Below are 19604 nucleotides of genomic sequence, written 5' to 3' on the forward strand. Positions count from 1 at the left end.
CAGATTGTGAGTGCAGATTGTGAGTGCAGATTGTGAGTGCAGATTGTGAGTGCAGAGTGCAGATTCAGAGTGCAGATTGTGAGTGCAGATTGTGAGTGCAGAGTGTGAGTGCAGAGTGTGAGTGCAGAGTGTGAGTGCAGATTGTGAGTGCAGATTGTGAGTGCAGATTCAGAGTGCAGATTCAGAGTGCAGATTCAGAGTGCAGATTCAGAGTGCAGATTCAGAGTGCAGATTCAGAGTGCAGATTCAGAGTGCAGATTCAGAGTGCAGATTCAGAGTGCAGATTGTGAGTGCAGATTGTGAGTGCAGATTCAGAGTGCAGATTCAGAGTGCAGATTGTGAGTGCAGATTGTGAGTGCAGAGTGTAGATTCAGAGTGCAGATTCAGAGTGCAGATTCAGAGTGCAGATTCAGAGTGCAGATTCAGAGTGCAGATTCAGAGTGCAGATTGTGAGTCCAGATTGTGAGTGCAGAGTGCAGATTCAGAGTGCAGATTCAGAGTGCAGATTCAGAGTGCAGATTCAGAGTGCAGATTCAGAGTGCAGATTCAGAGTGCAGATTCAGAGTGCAGATTGTGAGTGCAGATTGTGAGTGCAGATTGTGAGTGCAGATTGTGAGTGCAGAGTGCAGATTCAGAGTGCAGATTGTGAGTGCAGATTGTGAGTGCAGAGTGTAGATTCAGAGTGCAGATTCAGAGTGCAGATTCAGAGTGCAGATTGTGAGTGCAGATTGTGAGTGCAGATTGTGAGTGCAGAGTGCAGATTCAGAGTGCAGATTCAGAGTGCAGATTGTGAGTGCAGATTGTGAGTGCAGATTGTGAGTGCAGAGTGTAGATTCAAAGTGCAGATTCAGAGTGCAGATTCAGAGTGCAGATTCAGAGTGCAGATTCAGAGTGCAGATTCAGAGTGCAGATTCAGAGTGCAGATTTAGAGTGCAGATTGTGAGTGCAGAGTGCAGATTGTGAGTGCAGATTGTGAGTGCAGATTGTGAGTGCAGATTGTGAGTGCAGAGTGTAGATTGAAAGTGCAGATTCAGAGTGCAGATTCAGAGTGCAGATTCAGAGTGCAGATTCAGAGTGCAGATTCAGAGTGCAGATTCAGAGTGCAGATTGTGAGTGCAGATTGTGAGTGCAGATTGTGAGTGCAGATTGTGAGTGCAGAGTGTGAGTGCAGATTGTGAGTGCAGATTGTGAGTGCAGATTGTGAGTGCAGATTGTGAGTGCAGATTGTGAGTGCAGAGTGCAGATTCAGAGTGCAGATTGTGAGTGCAGATTGTGAGTGCAGATTGTGAGTGCAGATTGTGAGTGCAGATTCAGAGTGCAGATTCAGAGTGCAGATTCAGAGTGCAGATTCAGAGTGCAGATTCAGAGTGCAGATTCAGAGTGCAGATTCAGAGTGCAGATTCAGAGTGCAGATTCAGAGTGCAGATTCAGAGTGCAGATTCAGAGTGCAGATTCAGAGTGCAGATTGTGAGTGCAGATTGTGAGTGCAGATTGTGAGTGCAGATTCAGAGCGCAGATTCAGAGCGCAGATTGTGAGTGCAGAGTGTAGATTCAGAGTGCAGATTCGGAGTGCAGATTCGGAGTGCAGATTCGGAGTGCAGATTCGGAGTGCAGATTCAAAGTGCAGATTCAAAGTGCAGATTCAGAGTGCAGATTCAGAGTGCAGATTCAGAGTGCAGATTCAGAGTGCAGATTCAGAGTGCAGATTCAGAGTGCAGATTCAGAGTGCAGATTCAGAGTGCAGATTCAGAGTGCAGATTGTGAGTGCAGAGTGCAGATTCAGAGTGCAGATTCAGAGTGCAGATTCAGAGTGCAGATTCAGAGTGCAGATTCAGAGTGCAGATTGTGAGTGCAGATTGTGAGTGCAGATTGTGAGTGCAGATTGTGAGTGCAGATTGTGAGTGCAGATTGTGAGTGCAGATTCAGAGCGCAGATTCAGAGCGCAGATTCAGAGTGCAGATTGTGAGTGCAGATTCAGAGTGCAGATTCAGAGTGCAGATTGTGAGTGCAGATTGTGAGTGCAGATTGTGAGTGCAGATTGTGAGTGCAGATTGTGAGTGCAGATTCAGAGCGCAGATTCAGAGCGCAGATTCAGAGTGCAGATTCAGAGTGCAGATTCAGAGTGCAGATTGTGAGTGCAGATTGTGAGTGCAGAGTGCAGATTCAGAGTGCAGATTCAGAGTGCAGATTCAGAGTGCAGATTCAGAGTGCCGATTCAGAGTGCAGATTTAGAGTGCAGATTCAGAGTGCAGATTCAGAGTGCAGATTCAGAGTGCAGATTCAGAGTGCAGATTCAGAGTGCAGATTCAGAGTGCAGATTCAGAGTGCAGATTCAGAGTGCACATTGTGAGTGCAGATTCAGAGTGCAGATTCAGAGTGCAGATTCAGAGTGCAGATTCAGAGTGCAGATTCAGAGTGCAGATTCAGAGTGCAGATTCAGAGTGCAGATTGTGAGTGCAGATTGTGAGTGCAGATTGTGAGTGCAGATTCAGAGTGCAGATTGTGAGTGCAGATTGTGAGTGCAGAGTGTGAGTGCAGATTGTGAGTGCAGATTGTGAGTGCAGAGTGCAGATTGTGAGTGCAGATTGTGAGTGCAGAGTGTGAGTGCAGAGTGTGAGTGCAGAGTGTGAGTGCAGAGTGTGAGTGCAGAGTGTGAGTGCAGAGTGTGAGTGCAGAGTGTGAGTGCAGATTGTGAGTGCAGATTGTGAGTGTAGATTCAGAGTGCAGATTCAGAGTGCAGATTCAGAGTGCAGATTCAGAGTGCAGATTCAGAGTGCAGATTCAGAGTGCAGATTCAGAGTGCAGATTGTGAGTGCAGATTGTGAGTGCAGAGTGCAGATTCAGAGTGCAGATTCAGAGTGCAGATTGTGAGTGCAGATTGTGAGTGCAGATTGTGAGTGCAGATTGTGAGTGCAGATTCAGAGCGCAGATTCAGAGTGCAGATTCAGAGTGCAGATTCAGAGTGCAGATTGTGAGTGCAGATTGTGAGTGCAGATTGTGAGTGCAGATTGTGAGTGCAGATTCAGAGTGCAGATTCAGAGTGCAGATTGTGAGTGCAGATTGTGAGTGCAGATTCAGAGTGCAGATTCAGAGTGCAGATTGTGAGTGCAGATTGTGAGTGCAGATTGTGAGTGCAGATTCAGAGTGCAGATTCAGAGTGCAGATTCAGAGTGCAGGTTCAGAGTGCAGGTTCAGAGTGCAGGTTCAGAGTGCAGGTTCAGAGTGCAGGTTCAGAGTGCAGGTTCAGAGTGCAGGTTCAGAGTGCAGGTTCAGAGTGCAGGTTCAGAGTGCAGGTTCAGAGTGCAGGTTCAGAGTGCAGGTTCAGAGTGCAGGTTCAGAGTGCAGGTTCAGAGTGCAGGTTCAGAGTGCAGGTTCAGAGTGCAGATTCAGAGTGCAGATTCAGAGTGCAGATTCAGAGTGCAGATTCAGAGTGCAGATTCAGAGTGCAGATTCAGAGTGCAGATTCAGAGTGCAGATTCAGAGTGCAGATTCAGAGTGCAGATTGTGAGTGCAGATTCAGAGTGCAGATTGTGAGTGCAGATTGTGAGTGCAGATTGTGAGTGCAGATTGTGAGTGCAGATTGTGAGTGCAGAGTGCAGATTCAGAGTGCAGATTCAGAGTGCAGATTCAGAGTGCAGATTGTGAGTGCAGATTGTGAGTGCAGATTGTGAGTGCAGAGTGCAGATTCAGAGTGCAGATTCAGTGTGCAGATTCAGTGTGCAGATTCAGAGTGCAGATTCAGAGTGCAGATTCAGAGTGCAGATTCAGAGTGCAGATTCAGAGTGCAGATTCAGTGTGCAGATTCAGTGTGCAGATTCAGTGTGCAGATTCAGTGTGCAGATTCAGAGTGCAGATTCAGAGTGCAGATTCAGAGTGCAGATTCAGAGTGCAGATTCAGAGTGCAGATTCAGAGTGCAGATTCAGAGTGCAGATTCAGAGTGCAGATTGTGAGTGCAGAGTGCAGATTCAGAGTGCAGATTCAGAGTGCAGATTGTGAGTGCAGATTGTGAGTGCAGATTGTGAGTGCAGATTGTGAGTGCAGATTGTGAGTGCAGTGCAGATTGTGAGTGCAGAGTGCAGATTCAGAGTGCAGATTCAGAGTGCAGATTGTGAGTGCAGATTCAGAGTGCAGATTCAGAGTGCAGATTCAGAGTGCAGATTCAGAGTGCAGATTCAGAGTGCAGATTCAGAGTGCAGATTGTGAGTGCAGAGTGTGAGTGCAGAGTGTGAGTGCAGAGTGTGAGTGCAGAGTGTGAGTGCAGAGTGTGAGTGCAGAGTGTGAGTGCAGATTCAGAGTGCAGATTCAGAGTGCAGATTCAGAGTGCAGATTCAGAGTGCAGATTCAGAGTGCAGATTGTGAGTGCAGATTGTGAGTGCAGAGTGCAGATTCAGAGTGCAGATTCAGAGTGCAGATTCAGAGTGCAGATTCAGAGTGCAGATTCAGAGTGCAGATTCAGAGTGCAGATTCAGAGTGCAGATTCAGAGTGCAGATTCAGAGTGCAGATTCAGAGTGCAGATTCAGAGTGCAGATTCAGAGTGCAGATTGTGAGTGCAGATTGTGAGTGCAGATTGTGAGTGCAGATTGTGAGTGCAGAGAGCAGATTAAGAGTGCAGATTGTGAGTGCAGATTTTGAGTGCAGATTGTGAGTGCAGATTGTGAGTGCAGATTGTGAGTGCAGAGTGCAGATTCAGAGTGCAGATTGTGAGTGCAGATTGTGAGTGCAGAGTGTGAGTGCAGAGTGTGAGTGCAGATTGTGAGTGCAGATTGTGAGTGCAGATTGTGAGTGCAGAGTGCAGAGTGTGAGTGCAGAGTGTGAGTGCAGAGTGTGAGTGCAGAGTGTGAGTGCAGAGTGTGAGTGCAGAGTGTGAGTGCAGAGTGTGAGTGCAGATTCAGAGTGCAGATTCAGAGTGCAGATTCAGAGTGCAGATTCAGAGTGCAGATTCAGAGTGCAGATTCAGAGTGCAGATTCAGAGTGCAGATTCAGAGTGCAGATTCAGAGTGCAGATTCAGAGTGCAGATTGTGAGTGCAGATTGTGAGTGCAGATTGTGAGTGCAGATTCAGAGTGCAGATTGTGAGTGCAGATTCAGAGTGCAGATTCAGAGTGCAGATTCAGAGTGCAGATTCAGAGTGCAGATTCAGAGTGCAGATTGTGAGTGCAGAGTGTAGATTCAGAGTGCAGATTCAGAGTGCAGATTCAGAGTGCAGATTCAGAGTGCAGATTCAGAGTGCAGATTGTGAGTCCAGATTGTGAGTGCAGAGTGCAGATTCAGAGTGCAGATTCAGAGTGCAGATTCAGAGTGCAGATTCAGAGTGCAGATTCAGAGTGCAGATTCAGAGTGCAGATTCAGAGTGCAGATTGTGAGTGCAGATTCAGAGTGCAGATTGTGAGTGCAGAGTGCAGATTCAGAGTGCAGATTGTGAGTGCAGATTCAGAGTGCAGATTCAGAGTGCAGATTCAGAGTGCAGATTCAGAGTGCAGATTGTGAGTGCAGATTGTGAGTGCAGATTGTGAGTGCAGATTGTGAGTGCAGATTGTGAGTGCAGAGTGCAGATTCAGAGTGCAGATTCAGAGTGCAGATTCAGAGTGCAGATTCAGAGTGCAGATTGTGAGTGCAGATTGTGAGTGCAGATTGTGAGTGCAGATTGTGAGTGCAGAGTGTAGATTCAAAGTGCAGATTCAGAGTGCAGATTCAGAGTGCAGATTCAGAGTGCAGATTCAGAGTGCAGATTCAGAGTGCAGATTCAGAGTGCAGATTCAGAGTGCAGATTCAGAGTGCAGATTTAGAGTGCAGATTGTGAGTGCAGAGTGCAGATTCAGAGTGCAGATTGTGAGTGCAGATTGTGAGTGCAGATTGTGAGTGCAGATTGTGAGTGCAGAGTGTAGATTCAAAGTGCAGATTCAGAGTGCAGATTCAGAGTGCAGATTCAGAGTGCAGATTCAGAGTGCAGATTCAGAGTGCAGATTCAGAGTGCAGATTCAGAGTGCAGATTCAGAGTGCAGATTTAGAGTGCAGATTTAGAGTGCAGATTTAGAGTGCAGATTGTGAGTGCAGATTGTGAGTGCAGAGTGCAGATTCAGAGTGCAGATTCAGAGTGCAGATTCAGAGTGCAGATTCAGAGTGCAGATTCAGAGTGCAGATTCAGAGTGCAGATTCAGAGTGCAGATTCAGAGTGCAGATTGTGAGTGCAGATTGTGAGTGCAGATTGTGAGTGCAGATTGTGAGTGCAGATTGTGAGTGCAGAGTGCAGATTCAGAGTGCAGATTCAGAGTGCAGATTCAGAGTGCAGATTCAGAGTGCAGATTGTGAGTGCAGATTGTGAGTGCAGATTGTGAGTGCAGATTGTGAGTGCAGAGTGTAGATTCAAAGTGCAGATTCAGAGTGCAGATTCAGAGTGCAGATTCAGAGTGCAGATTCAGAGTGCAGATTCAGAGTGCAGATTCAGAGTGCAGATTCAGAGTGCAGATTGTGAGTGCAGAGTGCAGATTCAGAGTGCAGATTGTGAGTGCAGATTGTGAGTGCAGATTGTGAGTGCAGATTGTGAGTGCAGAGTGTAGATTCAAAGTGCAGATTCAGAGTGCAGATTCAGAGTGCAGATTCAGAGTGCAGATTCAGAGTGCAGATTCAGAGTGCAGATTCAGAGTGCAGATTCAGAGTGCAGATTCAGAGTGAAGATTTAGAGTGCAGATTTAGAGTGCAGATTTAGAGTGCAGATTGTGAGTGCAGAGTGCAGATTCAGAGTGCAGATTCAGAGTGCAGATTCAGAGTGCAGATTCAGAGTGCAGATTCAGAGTGCAGATTCAGAGTGCAGATTCAGAGTGCAGATTCAGAGTGCAGATTGTGAGTGCAGATTCAGAGTGCAGATTGTGAGTGCAGATTGTGAGTGCAGATTGTGAGTGCAGATTGTGAGTGCAGAGTGCAGATTGTGAGTGCAGATTTTGAGTGCAGATTGTGAGTGCAGATTGTGAGTGCAGATTGTGAGTGCAGATTGTGAGTGCAGATTGTGAGTGCAGAGTGCAGATTCAGAGTGCAGATTGTGAGTGCAGATTGTGAGTGCAGATTGTGAGTGCAGATTGTGAGTACAGAGTGTGAGTGCAGAGTGTGAGTGCAGAGTGTGAGTACAGAGTGTGAGTGCAGAGTGTGAGTACAGAGTGTGAGTGCAGAGTGTGAGTACAGAGTGTGAGTACAGAGTGTGAGTGCAGATTCAGAGTGCAGATTCAGAGTGCAGATTCAGAGTGCAGATTCAGAGTGCAGATTCAGAGTGCAGATTCAGAGTGCAGATTCAGAGTGCAGATTCACAGTGCAGATTCACAGTGCAGATTCACAGTGCAGATTCACAGTGCAGATTCACAGTGCAGATTCACAGTGCAGATTCAGAGTGCAGATTCAGAGTGCAGATTCAGAGTGCAGATTCAGAGTGCAGATTCAGAGTGCAGATTCAGAGTGCAGATTCACAGTGCAGATTCACAGTGCAGATTCAGATTCAGAGTGCAGATTCACAGTGCAGATTCACAGTGCAGATTGTGAGTGCAGATTCAGAGTGCAGATTCAGAGTGCAGATTCAGAGTGCAGATTCAGAGTGCAGATTCAGAGTGCAGATTCAGAGTGCAGATTCAGAGTGCAGATTCAGAGTGCAGATTGTGAGTGCAGATTCAGAGTGCAGATTGTGAGTGCAGATTCAGAGTGCAGATTGTGAGTGCAGATTGTGAGTGCAGATTGTGAGTGCAGATTGTGAGTGCAGATTGTGAGTGCAGATTGTGAGTGCAGATTGTGAGTGCAGATTGAGAGTGCAGATTGAGAGTGCAGATTGAGAGTGCAGATTGAGAGTGCAGATTCAGAGTGCAGGTTCAGAGTGCAGATTCAGAGTGCAGATTCAGAGTGCAGATTCAGAGTGCAGATTCAGAGTGCAGATTCAGAGTACAGATTCAGAATGCAGATTCAGATTCAGAGTGCAGATTCAGAGTGCAGATTCAGATTCAGAGTGCAGATTCAGAATGCAGAGTGTGAGTGCAGCGTGCAGATTCAGAGTGCAGAGTGTGAGTGCAGCGTGCAGATTCAAGATTCAGAGTGCAGAGTGCAGATTTAGAGTGCAGATGCAGAGTGCAGTTAAAATGTTGCTAGGCTAGGGCTTTAAAGACACCCCAAACGTGGAAAAGACTGCTGTTTTTCTTTGGTTTTGTCCAATCTTGTCCAGACGGTCACGCCTAGTATTTATTTGCAACTATCTTTTCTCCTAAAACATTAATATGCAGGATTGCTGAGGGGTCTCCCCTGTCAGTCCTCGTGGTTGTTTTTTGTGAAGCCCCTGCAAGAAATGGCCATAAAACAATTGGCTGTTTCAGTTGTCTAGAAACACCACAGATTCTGCTTGACCTGGGCGTGCTCCATGACTTGCAAGTGGAACTTCACAGACAACTACATAAAAAAAGCATTTGCAATGCAATAGGTCTCGCATTTGCGAGAGTTTAACCTATTGGCATTGTAAATGACAATGCCTTTTATTTATGTTTTAAAAACCAACACATAAATAAAAGACATTGCCATTTACAATGCCAATAGCTCAAACTCTAACAACTGCGAGACCTATTGCATTGTAAATGCTTCTTTTAAAAATGTGCCTAGCTGTAGATTTTGGGCCCTAGCTCAGACAGTACCATGGGAAACCTAGAAAACCTGTAAATGTTTTTAAACTAGACACCTAGGGGAATCAAGGATAGGCTGGCATGTGTGGCTGTCTCCACGTTTTGTTTATACGGAATCCCATACAATCCTCAAAAGTTGTCTAAAAAACACCTTTTCCTCACATTGCTGTGATGGAAAGTTCTGGAAACTGGGGGTGGGGGGACACAAACTTCCAGCCACCCAGCTTTCCCTCAAGTGTCCTGATAAAAATGGTTCCTCACTTCTGTGAGTACACCTAGTGCCTGCGACAGGAAACTGCCTAAAACGCAACGTGGATACATCACTTTTTTCCACTGAAAACTGGCCCTTTTTTTGCAATGTGACCAGCTTTGGATTTTGGGCCCTAGCTCAGCCGGCATCTAAGGAAACCTAGGAAAACTGTAAATTTTGAAAAACCAGACACCCTGGGGAATCTAGGGTGTGCTGACCTGTCTGGCTCTCGCCAGATTCTGTTACCCAGAATCCCTTGCAAACCTCAAAATTTGTCTAGAAAAACCCATTTTCCTCATAGTTCTGTGATAGAAAGTTCTGGAATCTGTGGGGAGCCACAAACTTCCACACACCCAGCATTCTCCCATGTCTCCCGATAAAAATGGTACCTCTCTTGAGTGGGTAGGCCTAGTCCCCCAACAGAAAATGGCCCAAAACTCAACGTGTACACATCACATTTTCCCACTGAAAATTGACTCTTTTTTTGCTATGTGCCTCGATGTGGATTTTCGGCACTAGCTCAGCCGGAATCAATGGAAACATAGCAAACCTGACACCTAGGGGTATGCAGAGTGGGCTGACTTGCATGGCTCTCACCACGTGTTTTTACTCAGAATTCCTTGCAAACATCAAACTTGGACTTAAAAAAAACATTTTCATCATATTTCTGTAACAGAAAGTTCTGGAATCATTGAGGAGCCAAAAACTTCCATCCACCTGGCATTCCCCCAAGTATCTCAATACAAATGGTATCTCACTTGTGTGGGTAGGCCAGGTGCCTGCGACAAGCCCAAAGAGTATTGTGGAGACATCCAAATTATCTATCAGAAAATGAGTTGGTTTTGCAAGGGGGTCATCCATCTGTGGGAAGCTATCAAACCTAGACATTTCTGAAAACTATACACCTGGGGGAGTCCAGGGAGGTGTGTGTGGATCGCCCAATGTTTTCTTACCCAGAATACCCTGCAAACCTCAAATGTAGCAGAAAACAAAAATCACATTTCCTTCACATTCTTAATTTTAGATTTGCAGGGGATTCTGGGTGAGTACAATTTGTGGGATCCACACGTCTCATCTCCCTGATCTTCCCCAGATGTCTAGTTTTCAGAAACGTCTGAGTTTGGTAGGTTTCCCTGGATGGCCGCCAAGCCTCGGACCAAAAATGCAGGTGACCCCCTTGCAAATCGTTCTTGTGGAGGAATTGGTTAAATAAGGATAGATTTACTCTTGCCTCTTCTTTCAACCTTTCCCTGAACCATCTAAAAAATATCAGATTTGAAATATTTGCTTGTTCCCACACTGGTTTCACTTGCTACCTCTTCCATTCAGGGGCGTGGTCCACAATCCTCCCATGGACCTATCATCCCTACTTCCAAGGCGGCACTGATATATATAAAACTGATAACACTTCTATTAGAAAGACCTAATTCCATACTGGAACTTTTATGGGAATCTGATTTGCTCTCCAGCTGGCCAATACCAATTTGGCAGAAATCATGGGGCAAGATTCATCCTACTGCACATCCTGACTCAAACCCTATAATACTTTTATAACAGACTCTGTCACACACCAGAATATCTGTTTTACGTTAAAATTGCTCAAAAAGGATACTTGCTGATGTTGTAGTGCCAAACCTGGTACCTGCCTTCACATGTTCTTCCTATTTCGTAAGTGCTCTCTTTTTTGGGAGCAGCTATGAACAAGAATAAGGGACATCATTGATGGTCACACTCCATTCTCCATTGCAGTTTTGTTTCTTGGTGCGTTGAGTATTACATGACGTTAGAATAAATTAATGTGCAAACTGATTCAGCTGTTGATTGCGACTGGCTTCCAGGTGATTACCTTTAATTAGAATCTACAGACAATATAACCCTTCAACAGAGGTGAAACTCGTTTGTCACAACCGTTGTCTTAATCGTTGTAATTTACTTTCTGCATCTTTGTAGGCAAAACGTGAAAAACCGTGGGGACCACTGACTCGATATCGGAATTTGCATGCAGGAAATACAGCTAAATTACCTAGTGCGTTCAAATATATTGATTATAGGCTATTGTTTTGCATCTTTCTCCGCTGACTATATTGTTCTTTTTATCATATAATGTGTTTATGCATGTTTTTATGGAAGATCTTTTTTTATATATTACAAAGTTTACAGTTTTCGCCTCTTCTTCTCTCTTTCTTCTCTATTTCCTCTCTTTCTCTTTACTTTGCTCTCCCTTTAACTGGGTCCTTATAATTTTTCCTTAGACTACCCTCGGTTCAGTCCAGTTATAAGTTCAATAGTATTGTCTCTATTCTCGATAGTAGCATGAGTTGAACTACTTATTTGCTTTATTGTATCTAATCTAATTAATGGACAGATTTAGCGTAATTGATGTATATATCTTTTATTGCTTCAATAAAAATACTAAACTTTAAAAATAAAAAGTACAGATTTCGTGCTGTGCGGGGATTGAGCTCTCCTTGCAATTTTCATTTTCTGTGCCAGATAATGAGGAATTGAGGAGCCAGTATGCCCAAAGGTTTTGTATTCACGAAGACTGCAATTCACAAAATCATGGGTTCACGACTACAAAACTACAAGTTGTAATGTACCAGAGACACAGTGCGAATAGGAGAGGCAAACCCGGCTAGTATGAAGTGTATTTCCTATTTCAAATGTGCACTTTACAACACATATGGATTAGGAAGGAAGGGGTGTGAAAGGGGCATACCTTCCATATAACTGCAATGACATATCTCAAAGCTTTGTAGCCGTAATTGTAGCGATAAACTACTGCAGCCATACATCTCCTTAAAGAAGGAGGTGTCAGTTTCACAAAGTGAAGGCTGTCCATGATGGAAAGCATCTACTTTCTGAGTGTGGTCTCAGGTATCTCAGCTACTGCTGGCCTCGCCCAGCAGCCCATGGAACCACGGTAGGCTCCCACCAATGCCACAGATCGAAAGGAGGCGCAATCTGATTCTCACCACATTAAAATTACTGTGGGGGGAGGTTTGCAATTGTTATGACCTGTCCGTTTGCATTAGGGCTTTTTAAATTTTCTCGAGCTACAAATGGAGAGACAGATCACAGGGCAATGCAAACATTGTGCTACAACGAGCTTCTTTTACACATCAGGCCCTCAGAGTTTAAAATCTTGTGGAATGAGCAAGCCATGTTATAGATGCATCTTTCATCAAGAGATGCACACAGGCGTGATGAGCTCAAATGTTTTGCTCCTCGACATTAATCAGGGAGTGACAACCCAGGAACAAGATTCAGGGACCCTTGTGAGAAAGGAGTTCCTGAGTTAAGCCTCTAGAAGATGGCATGGAACACTTCATTAATGCACAGGTGAGAGAGATTGTGCCCCTTATGTACGCCTACGGCTTCAATTACAACAAAGGAAATATTCCCGTTTTGTGCACAAACTCCAGTTCGCACTCAAAACAGGACTAAGTCGGTGAAAATTGTGCCTCACGTAGTTAATTCCGCTCCTGATTTCCTCCATGTAAAACTTGCTGAGTCAATGTGTTTGTGGAGGTTGAAGTCTTTCTCACGTGTGAAGCCACAGTGATAGCAGCTTCAAGTTTTCTCAAATCAGGCTATCATGAAGAATTCCTTAATACGCAATACGACGACTATATCCCTGTGTCTTCAACATCATATTATTTGCCAGTGGCAGGATATAAAAAGCATGATACTTGTTTTCAGAGCAAAAAGACAGAAAAGGCAAGGCAATCCGAATGTTTCGATGCCGGGTGGAACAGCTGATGGGCTCCTTCGGCACATCAGCTCTGTTAATACCGGTCTGTCATCATGTCGAGTGTGACACTGTCTTCAGTCTCTGTACCAAGTGACGTGGATGCTTCAAAAATGATTTTGGGTTGGCAGTACAGTAGCTGGGGTATTTGAAGGAGGACTCAAAAGCATCCTGTATATTTATATGTTTTACCATGAAACTTATTCAGCTGGAGGAAACATTCAAGTGTTCACGATGTTTTAAGGTGTTGCTGGTTTGTTGAGAGTTTGCTTGTGTCTCAGATACTGTAGAGCCTTAAAACTATTTAAATGTCCTTAGTTAGAAAACTGAAGCATTCATGGGCCTTGCGCGTTTCCACAACATTTCAAAACTGTTTGTAGAACTCCACTTCAAGTTTAATTTATACGTACCTTTTCACAGATGTCACCTAAAGCTGCTGCTAAAACTCGATATGCAGCAGTTTTACCACCAAATGGCTCTCCAACAATCATAAAACCATGGCGCACAATCATCATCTCGTAAATCTGCAAAATCTTGTCAACAAAGAAGTCGGTCATTTGTAAATTCATTTGGTCGCAGTTGTTTTTGATTGCCTCCATAAAGACGGTGTAATCTGCCTTGGGCAGCTTCACGCCCGGAAACAGATCTGATGTAATACCCTGTGAAAACACAAAATGGGGACTTCTATGAAATATAATTACACATGCTCAAAGAAAAGATTACTAATAGACAAACGCGTAAGGATTGATACTCATTATTAGAAATGGGGTCTCTAGTTGGCAGGGGTTTGCACCCTGTCCAAGTAGGGACCCTCAATCTTGTCAGGGTAAGGGAGTCTCAGATATGCCCTGCTCACCCAACTTGGTAGCTGGGTACGAGCAATCAGGCTTTTCTCCGAGGCAATGTGTAAAGTAATTGTGTGTGTGTACACACAAACACACACACACACACCTACAAAATGAACCCACACCTTTTTAGAAAAAAGTACAATATTTATCTGTTAGACATGGGATCTCTGGTTGGCTAAGCCTTGTGCCAAAGCCAGTCAGAGACCACCACTCTAGTCAGGGCAAGGGAGTTACATGCCAAAGATAACCCCTGCTCACCCCCTTGATTGCTTCCAGATAGGCCTGACTGCTCGTGCCAAGCTATGTGTAAAGCGTTTGCGCACGCACACAGCAACAACATACCAGGCAAACCACAAAAGGAACGCCACACAAGGTTATATCAAACATAGCCTTTGTATTCTCATAAAAAATTAGAATAGTAAAGAACAAGTTACTTACCTTCGGTAACGCTTTTTCTGGTAGATACTATATCTGCCTGTGGATTCCTCACTTTGTGAATATCCCCTTGCGTCAGCAACATTCGGAAATTCTTTTTGTAGCTTCGCGCCGACGTGGATCCGGACGTCACAGAGGCACGACTCCGCTGACGTCACCGACGCCTATAACAGGCCCACGCCGGCGTGATGACATCAGTTCCGCCCTTTTTTCCGTGCCTTCGAGGCACACGGACGGACCGATGACAGTAGGCATATACACAGTATACGCAGTATAGAAATCAAGGTAACACACACAGTGTGAAGCAAATGCAATAAAACATTTGAAATAAACAACCCCTTGACAATAAAATAATACATTACATAAACTCCGGTATAGAAGAGTGGACAACGGGGAGGCGGGTGGGTCAGTGAGGAATCCACAGGCAGATATAGTATCTACCAGAAAAAGCGTTACCGAAGGTAAGTAACTTGTTCTTCTGATAGATACATCTGCCGTGTGGATTCCTCACCTTGTGAATAGAGTCCCACAGCAGTCCCCACTCCCGGAGGAGGGTGTCCACTCTTCTAGACCAGGAAATCCTGAAGGACAGAGCGTGCAAAATGACCGTCCCTCCTCACTTCGGAATCCAAGCAGTAATGCTTCGCGAAAGTGTGGAGGGAAGACCAAGTTGCCGCTCTAAAAATATCCTCAACAGGCACACCTCTAGCCAACGCTGAGGTTGATGACTTAGCTCTCGTAGAATGAGCCCTTATACCCTCTGGAGGTTCCTTACCGGCCAAAGAGTAGCAGATCTTAATGCAGAGGACGATCCATCTCGACAAAGTCCTCTTATGGACCGCTCTTCCTTTCTTGCAGCCAGCAAAGCCAATAAAGAGCTGGTCATCCAAACAACAGTCTTTAGTCCTGTCCAAGTAAAAAGACACCGCCCTCTTGGGGTCAAGACGGTGTAATCTCTCCTCCTCCTTGGAAGGGTGTGGGGGAGGATAAAAGGTAGGAAGGGTAATGGATTGACCAAGGTGGAAAGAAGTCACCACCTTTGGCAGAAAAGCAGCCCTGGTCCTAAGAACCATTCGATCAGCATGAATGGACAAGAAAGGGGGCTCGTGACTAAGAGCTTGAAGCTCACTTACCCTCCTTGCCGAGGTTATTGCAACGAGGAAAACCGTTTTGAAAGTCAGAAGCCTCATAGGACATTTGTGAAGAGGCTCAAAAGGAGCACCCATTAAAAATGTCAAAACAAGATTTAAATCCCACTGAGGCACAATAAAAGGGGTAGGAGGGAACTTATTCGTGAGGCCCTTCAAAAACCTTAAAACTATAGGAGATTTAAAAAGAGAAGGCTGGTCAGGCAAACAGATAAAAGCAGACAGCGCAGAAAGATAACCCTTCACCGTGGCAACAGCAAGCCCTTGCTGTGCCAGAGAAAGGGCAAACTGGAGAACATCCGATAAATGGGCCCTCAAAGGGTCTATAGACTTCTCCCTGCACCAAGTAACAAATTTAGACCACCTATAAGAATAGATGGACTTAGTGGAGTCACGCCTGGCTGACAAAATGACATCCACCACATCGTGAGGGAGAGAAAAAGAAATCAGGTTGCCCCGTTCAATCTCCAGGCATGAAGGTGTAAGGTCTGGAGGTGGGGGTGTAGAACCTGTCCCTCCATCTGAGAGAGGAGATCTGCCCTGTGAGGGAGATGGAGCGGCGGGTGAGAGGAGAGGTGGAGAAGGTCTGAATACCACACCCTTCTTGGCAATCTGGGGCAATCAATATGACTTGGGCCCGGTCTTGGCGAATTTTCCTCAGAACCCGAGGAATCAATGGTATGGGAGGAAACGCGTAAAGGAGTTGCGAGCTCCAACTCAACTGAAACACGTCCCCCAAGGCTCCTTGTATCGGATACTGGAGACTGCAGAATGACAGGCAGTGAGCATTCTCGCGAGTGGCGAACAGGTCCACCCGAGGAGTCCCCCACATCTGAAAGATGTTGTGAACTACCCCCGGATGGAGCCTCCACTCGTGATCGGCAGAGAACTGCCGACTGAGACTGTCTGCACGAACGTTCTGAACTCCGGCCAGATGATTTGCCATCAGACAAATCCGATGGTCCTGAACCCAGGACCAGAGACGCAGAGCCTCTCTGCAGAGACACTGCGACCCTACTCCTCCCTGCTTGTTGATGTACCACATCGCGGTCGTATTGTCCGTCAGGACCTGAACCGACTGACCGCGAAGGGAAGGGAGGAAGGCCTTGAGCGCCAGATGTATCGCCCGCAATTCTAAAAGGTTGATGTGAAGCAACCTTTCCTCTGGAGACCAAAGACCCTTGACCTCCAGGTCCCCCAGATGAGCACCCCACCCGAGAGTGGACGCATCCGATATCACTGTGGCAACCGATGGAGGAATCTGGAAAGGCTTCCCTTGAGACAGATTGCCTTCCACGCTCCACCAAGACAGATCCGCTGCAGTTTCTCTGGAGATCTTCACTGACTCCCTGAGATCTCCGTTGTGCTGATACCACTGCCTGCGGAGGCACCACTGGAGCGCCCTCATATGCCAGCGTGCATGGTTGACCAACAGAATGCATGAAGCCATCAGACCGAGCAGGCGAAGGACCTTCAGGACTGGAACGACCGCTCCATTGTAAAACAAAGGAATCATCTCCTGTATGTCGCGAATCCTTAGAGAAGGAGGGAATGCACGACACACAGTAGTGTCCAGTACCGCACCTATGAACAGGTTGCGCTGTGAGGGCACCAGGTGAGACTTGGGTACATTTATCGAAAAACCCAACCTGTGCAACAACTGAGTTGTCTCTTGCAGATGATGGAGCACCTTCTCTGGCGACTCTGCTTTGATCAGCCAGTCGTCTAGATACGGAAACACATGTATCCCCGTTCTCCTGAGATGAGCTGCCACCACTGCCATCACCTTGGTGAAGACTCGAGGCGTAAGACCAAACGGAAGGACCACAAACTGGTAGTGTTGTGACCCAACCGTAAAACGGAGATACTTTCTGTGCGACTTCAAGATGGGAATATGAAAATGCGCATCCTGCAAGTCGATCGACACCATCCAGTCTTCTTCTAGCAGCGCTTGAAGAACCTGCGCAAGAGTGAGCATCTTGAACTTTTCCTGTTTCAGGTAAAGGTTCAAATCCTGAGGTCCAGGAATGGCCGAAGCCTGCCATCTTTCTTGGGGATCAGGAAATACCGGGAGTAGCACCCCTGACCCCTTTCCTGCTCTGGAACCACCTCTATCGCACCTTTTCGGAACAAAGCCAGGACTTCTTCCTGCAGGAGAAGCAGGTGGTCCTCCGAACAATAACCCTGGCAAGGAGGGTAATTGGGAGGGAATTCCTGGAAAGGAAGTGCATACCCATTCTCTACAAGGTTGAGAACCCAAAGATCCGATGTTATTAATTCCCAATCTTGTAGAAAATGTGTAAGCCGACCCCCCACTGGGCCCATATGATCCGGAATGGCGGATCTAGGGCTGCTTTGCTGCGTTGGCCGGGGGTTGGGAAGGGGAGGAGGAAGAGGAGGAGGAAGCTTGATGCCCTCTAGGGCGGGATCTTTGCCTGCCCCTGTACGACTTGTACAGCGTATTCTGCTGCTGTTGTGGCTGCTGCTGAGATGGTCTGTAAGAACGAAAGGAAGATCTTCCAAACCCCCTGAAGCGTCTTCCAGTAGTACCTCTGGACTGGAGACCCAAAGATTTTGCAGTGGCCCTACTGTCCTTAAAACGTTCCAAGGCAGCATCAGCCTTCTGCCAAACAATCCTGAGCCATCAAAAGGCAAGTCCATCAAAACAGACTGAACGTCTGCAGAGAACTCCGACGATTTAAGCCAGGCAGCCCTCCTAGTGGCCACGGAAGAGCTCATGACTCTCGCCACTGAATCAGCAGTGTCCAGACCACTCTGAATCACCTGTCTCGCAGCTGCTTGAGTGTCCGATATCACCTCCTGAAAATCCTTTCTGTCATCCTCAGGGATTTTCGGAATCAACTGTTTGACAGAATCCATCAAGGCATGGATATACCTTCCCATCAGACACGTTGCGTTGGTTGACTTTAACGCCATACTGGCTGAGGAGAAAACCTTCTTGGCAGTTTGATCCTGCTTTCTGGATTCTTTATCCCCAGGAACCTGTGGAAAAGCACCAGCAGATCTCTTTGAGCAGGCAGCCTGCACAACCAAACTCTCAGGTAGGGGATGTGTTGATAAAAATTCAGGGTCCCCAGTTGCAACTCTGTATCTCCTCGCCACTGTTCTAGAAACGGCCGGAGCAGATGAAGGTTTCTTCCAAACCTCATAGATGGGCTCAGATAAGGCATCATTGAAGGGTAACATAGGTTCAATAACAGACGAGGGTGAATGAAGAACCTCAGTTAAAATATTCGGTTTATAATCAGCAGTGGGCAGAGTAATATTCAATAAACTCGCTGCCTTCACAGTGTGATAAGGCACCACATCCTTCGATGGTACATTTGACACCGAAGCCAAGTCCCACTCAGGAGACAGCTCAAGTCCACTGGCCTCACCCAAGTCCTCAAAAGGATCCTCAGAATCCTGTAACTTCCCCTTCTTCAGTATCTGAATATTGACATCTTTCCTCTTCCAGAAGTCTCTGGGCCTCTCTCCGAGATCTTTCCTTCACAACAGAAGCCAATGGATTCGGAATCGACTCCGACGGGGTCGGTGCCGGCGTCGAACCCGAAGTCGGATGAGGTCTTTTTATACGAGGTCGAGCAGAATCCTGCCTCGGAGTCGTAGGTATCGGCGTCGATGGGACCGGCGTCGACGGAGTCGGCGTCGTGCGCTTCGGCGTCGACGACACCGGTGGTGTCGGAAAATGCCAATGCGGTGGTATAGCCGGCATAAAAGGCATGAAGGGCGCAGGGGCATAAGCCTGGGGAACACCCAAGTTAAAAGCCATAGGACCCGTGGGACCAACAGGTGCACCAGATGGGAACATTGCCCTGGAATAGACACCAAACATGGCGTTCAGGAACTGAGAAGGATCCTGACCTGGAGTTGGAAAATCAGGATATGGACCTCTGGGTTGTTCCTGAGGAGGTGGAGTCGATACGACGTCGACCTCTTCATCGAGTCCAGGAACCGGAGTCGACGAACCCGCAGGCACCGGAACTTCGACATCACCAGCCCCCTGCTCCTCACCTTCATCCTCCTGAACAGAAGGATTGGATGGAACCAGAGAATGGACCTGTTTCTGAGATTCGGGTGAATTCGGATGTGAAGCCTCACCAACAGAGTTATGACCTTCCGACTCTGAAACTTCCACTTCCTTACTCAGAAGCTTGATTTGGGACTTCGGTCTTGAACCAGAGTCCTTTCCAGAGTGTTGACGTGACTCATGGCTCCTCTTCTTGTGCTTCTTCCTCGAAGACTTCGAAGCGTGAGCTGAAGACGACTCTGAGCGTGACCTCGAACGAGACCTCGACCTCGACCGTCGAGATCGAGACTGCGAAGACTTTTTAACTTTCTTATTTTTAAGTTTTGCCACGAGGAGTTTCGTCTCTCTCTCTCTTAAAGCCTTCGGAGTCATCTTCTTGCAGCAAGGACAATCCTCGACGTCATGGTCGGAACTTAAGCACCAGACACAGCATTCATGAGGATCGGTGATAGACATAGTCTTGCCACATTCGCCGCAA

The 19604-nt window shown here is 46.5% G+C and overlaps 1 protein-coding gene across 1 annotated transcript in view; it reads right to left on the minus strand.

The window, feature by feature from the left end:
* DNAH7 (dynein axonemal heavy chain 7) overlaps positions 1-19604 on the minus strand; it is a 2019015-nt gene that overhangs the window by 1245868 nt on the left and 753543 nt on the right. Inside the window, exon 29 of the mRNA XM_078680414.1 lies at positions 13055-13303. Within this exon, the coding sequence (XP_078536540.1) occupies positions 13055-13303 (249 nt within the window). The remainder of the gene's footprint in view (positions 1-13054; positions 13304-19604) is intronic.

This window comes from Lissotriton helveticus, chromosome 3_1, assembly GCF_964261635.1.
Source record: "Lissotriton helveticus chromosome 3_1, aLisHel1.1, whole genome shotgun sequence".
NCBI classification, from domain to species: Eukaryota; Metazoa; Chordata; class Amphibia; order Caudata; family Salamandridae; genus Lissotriton; species Lissotriton helveticus.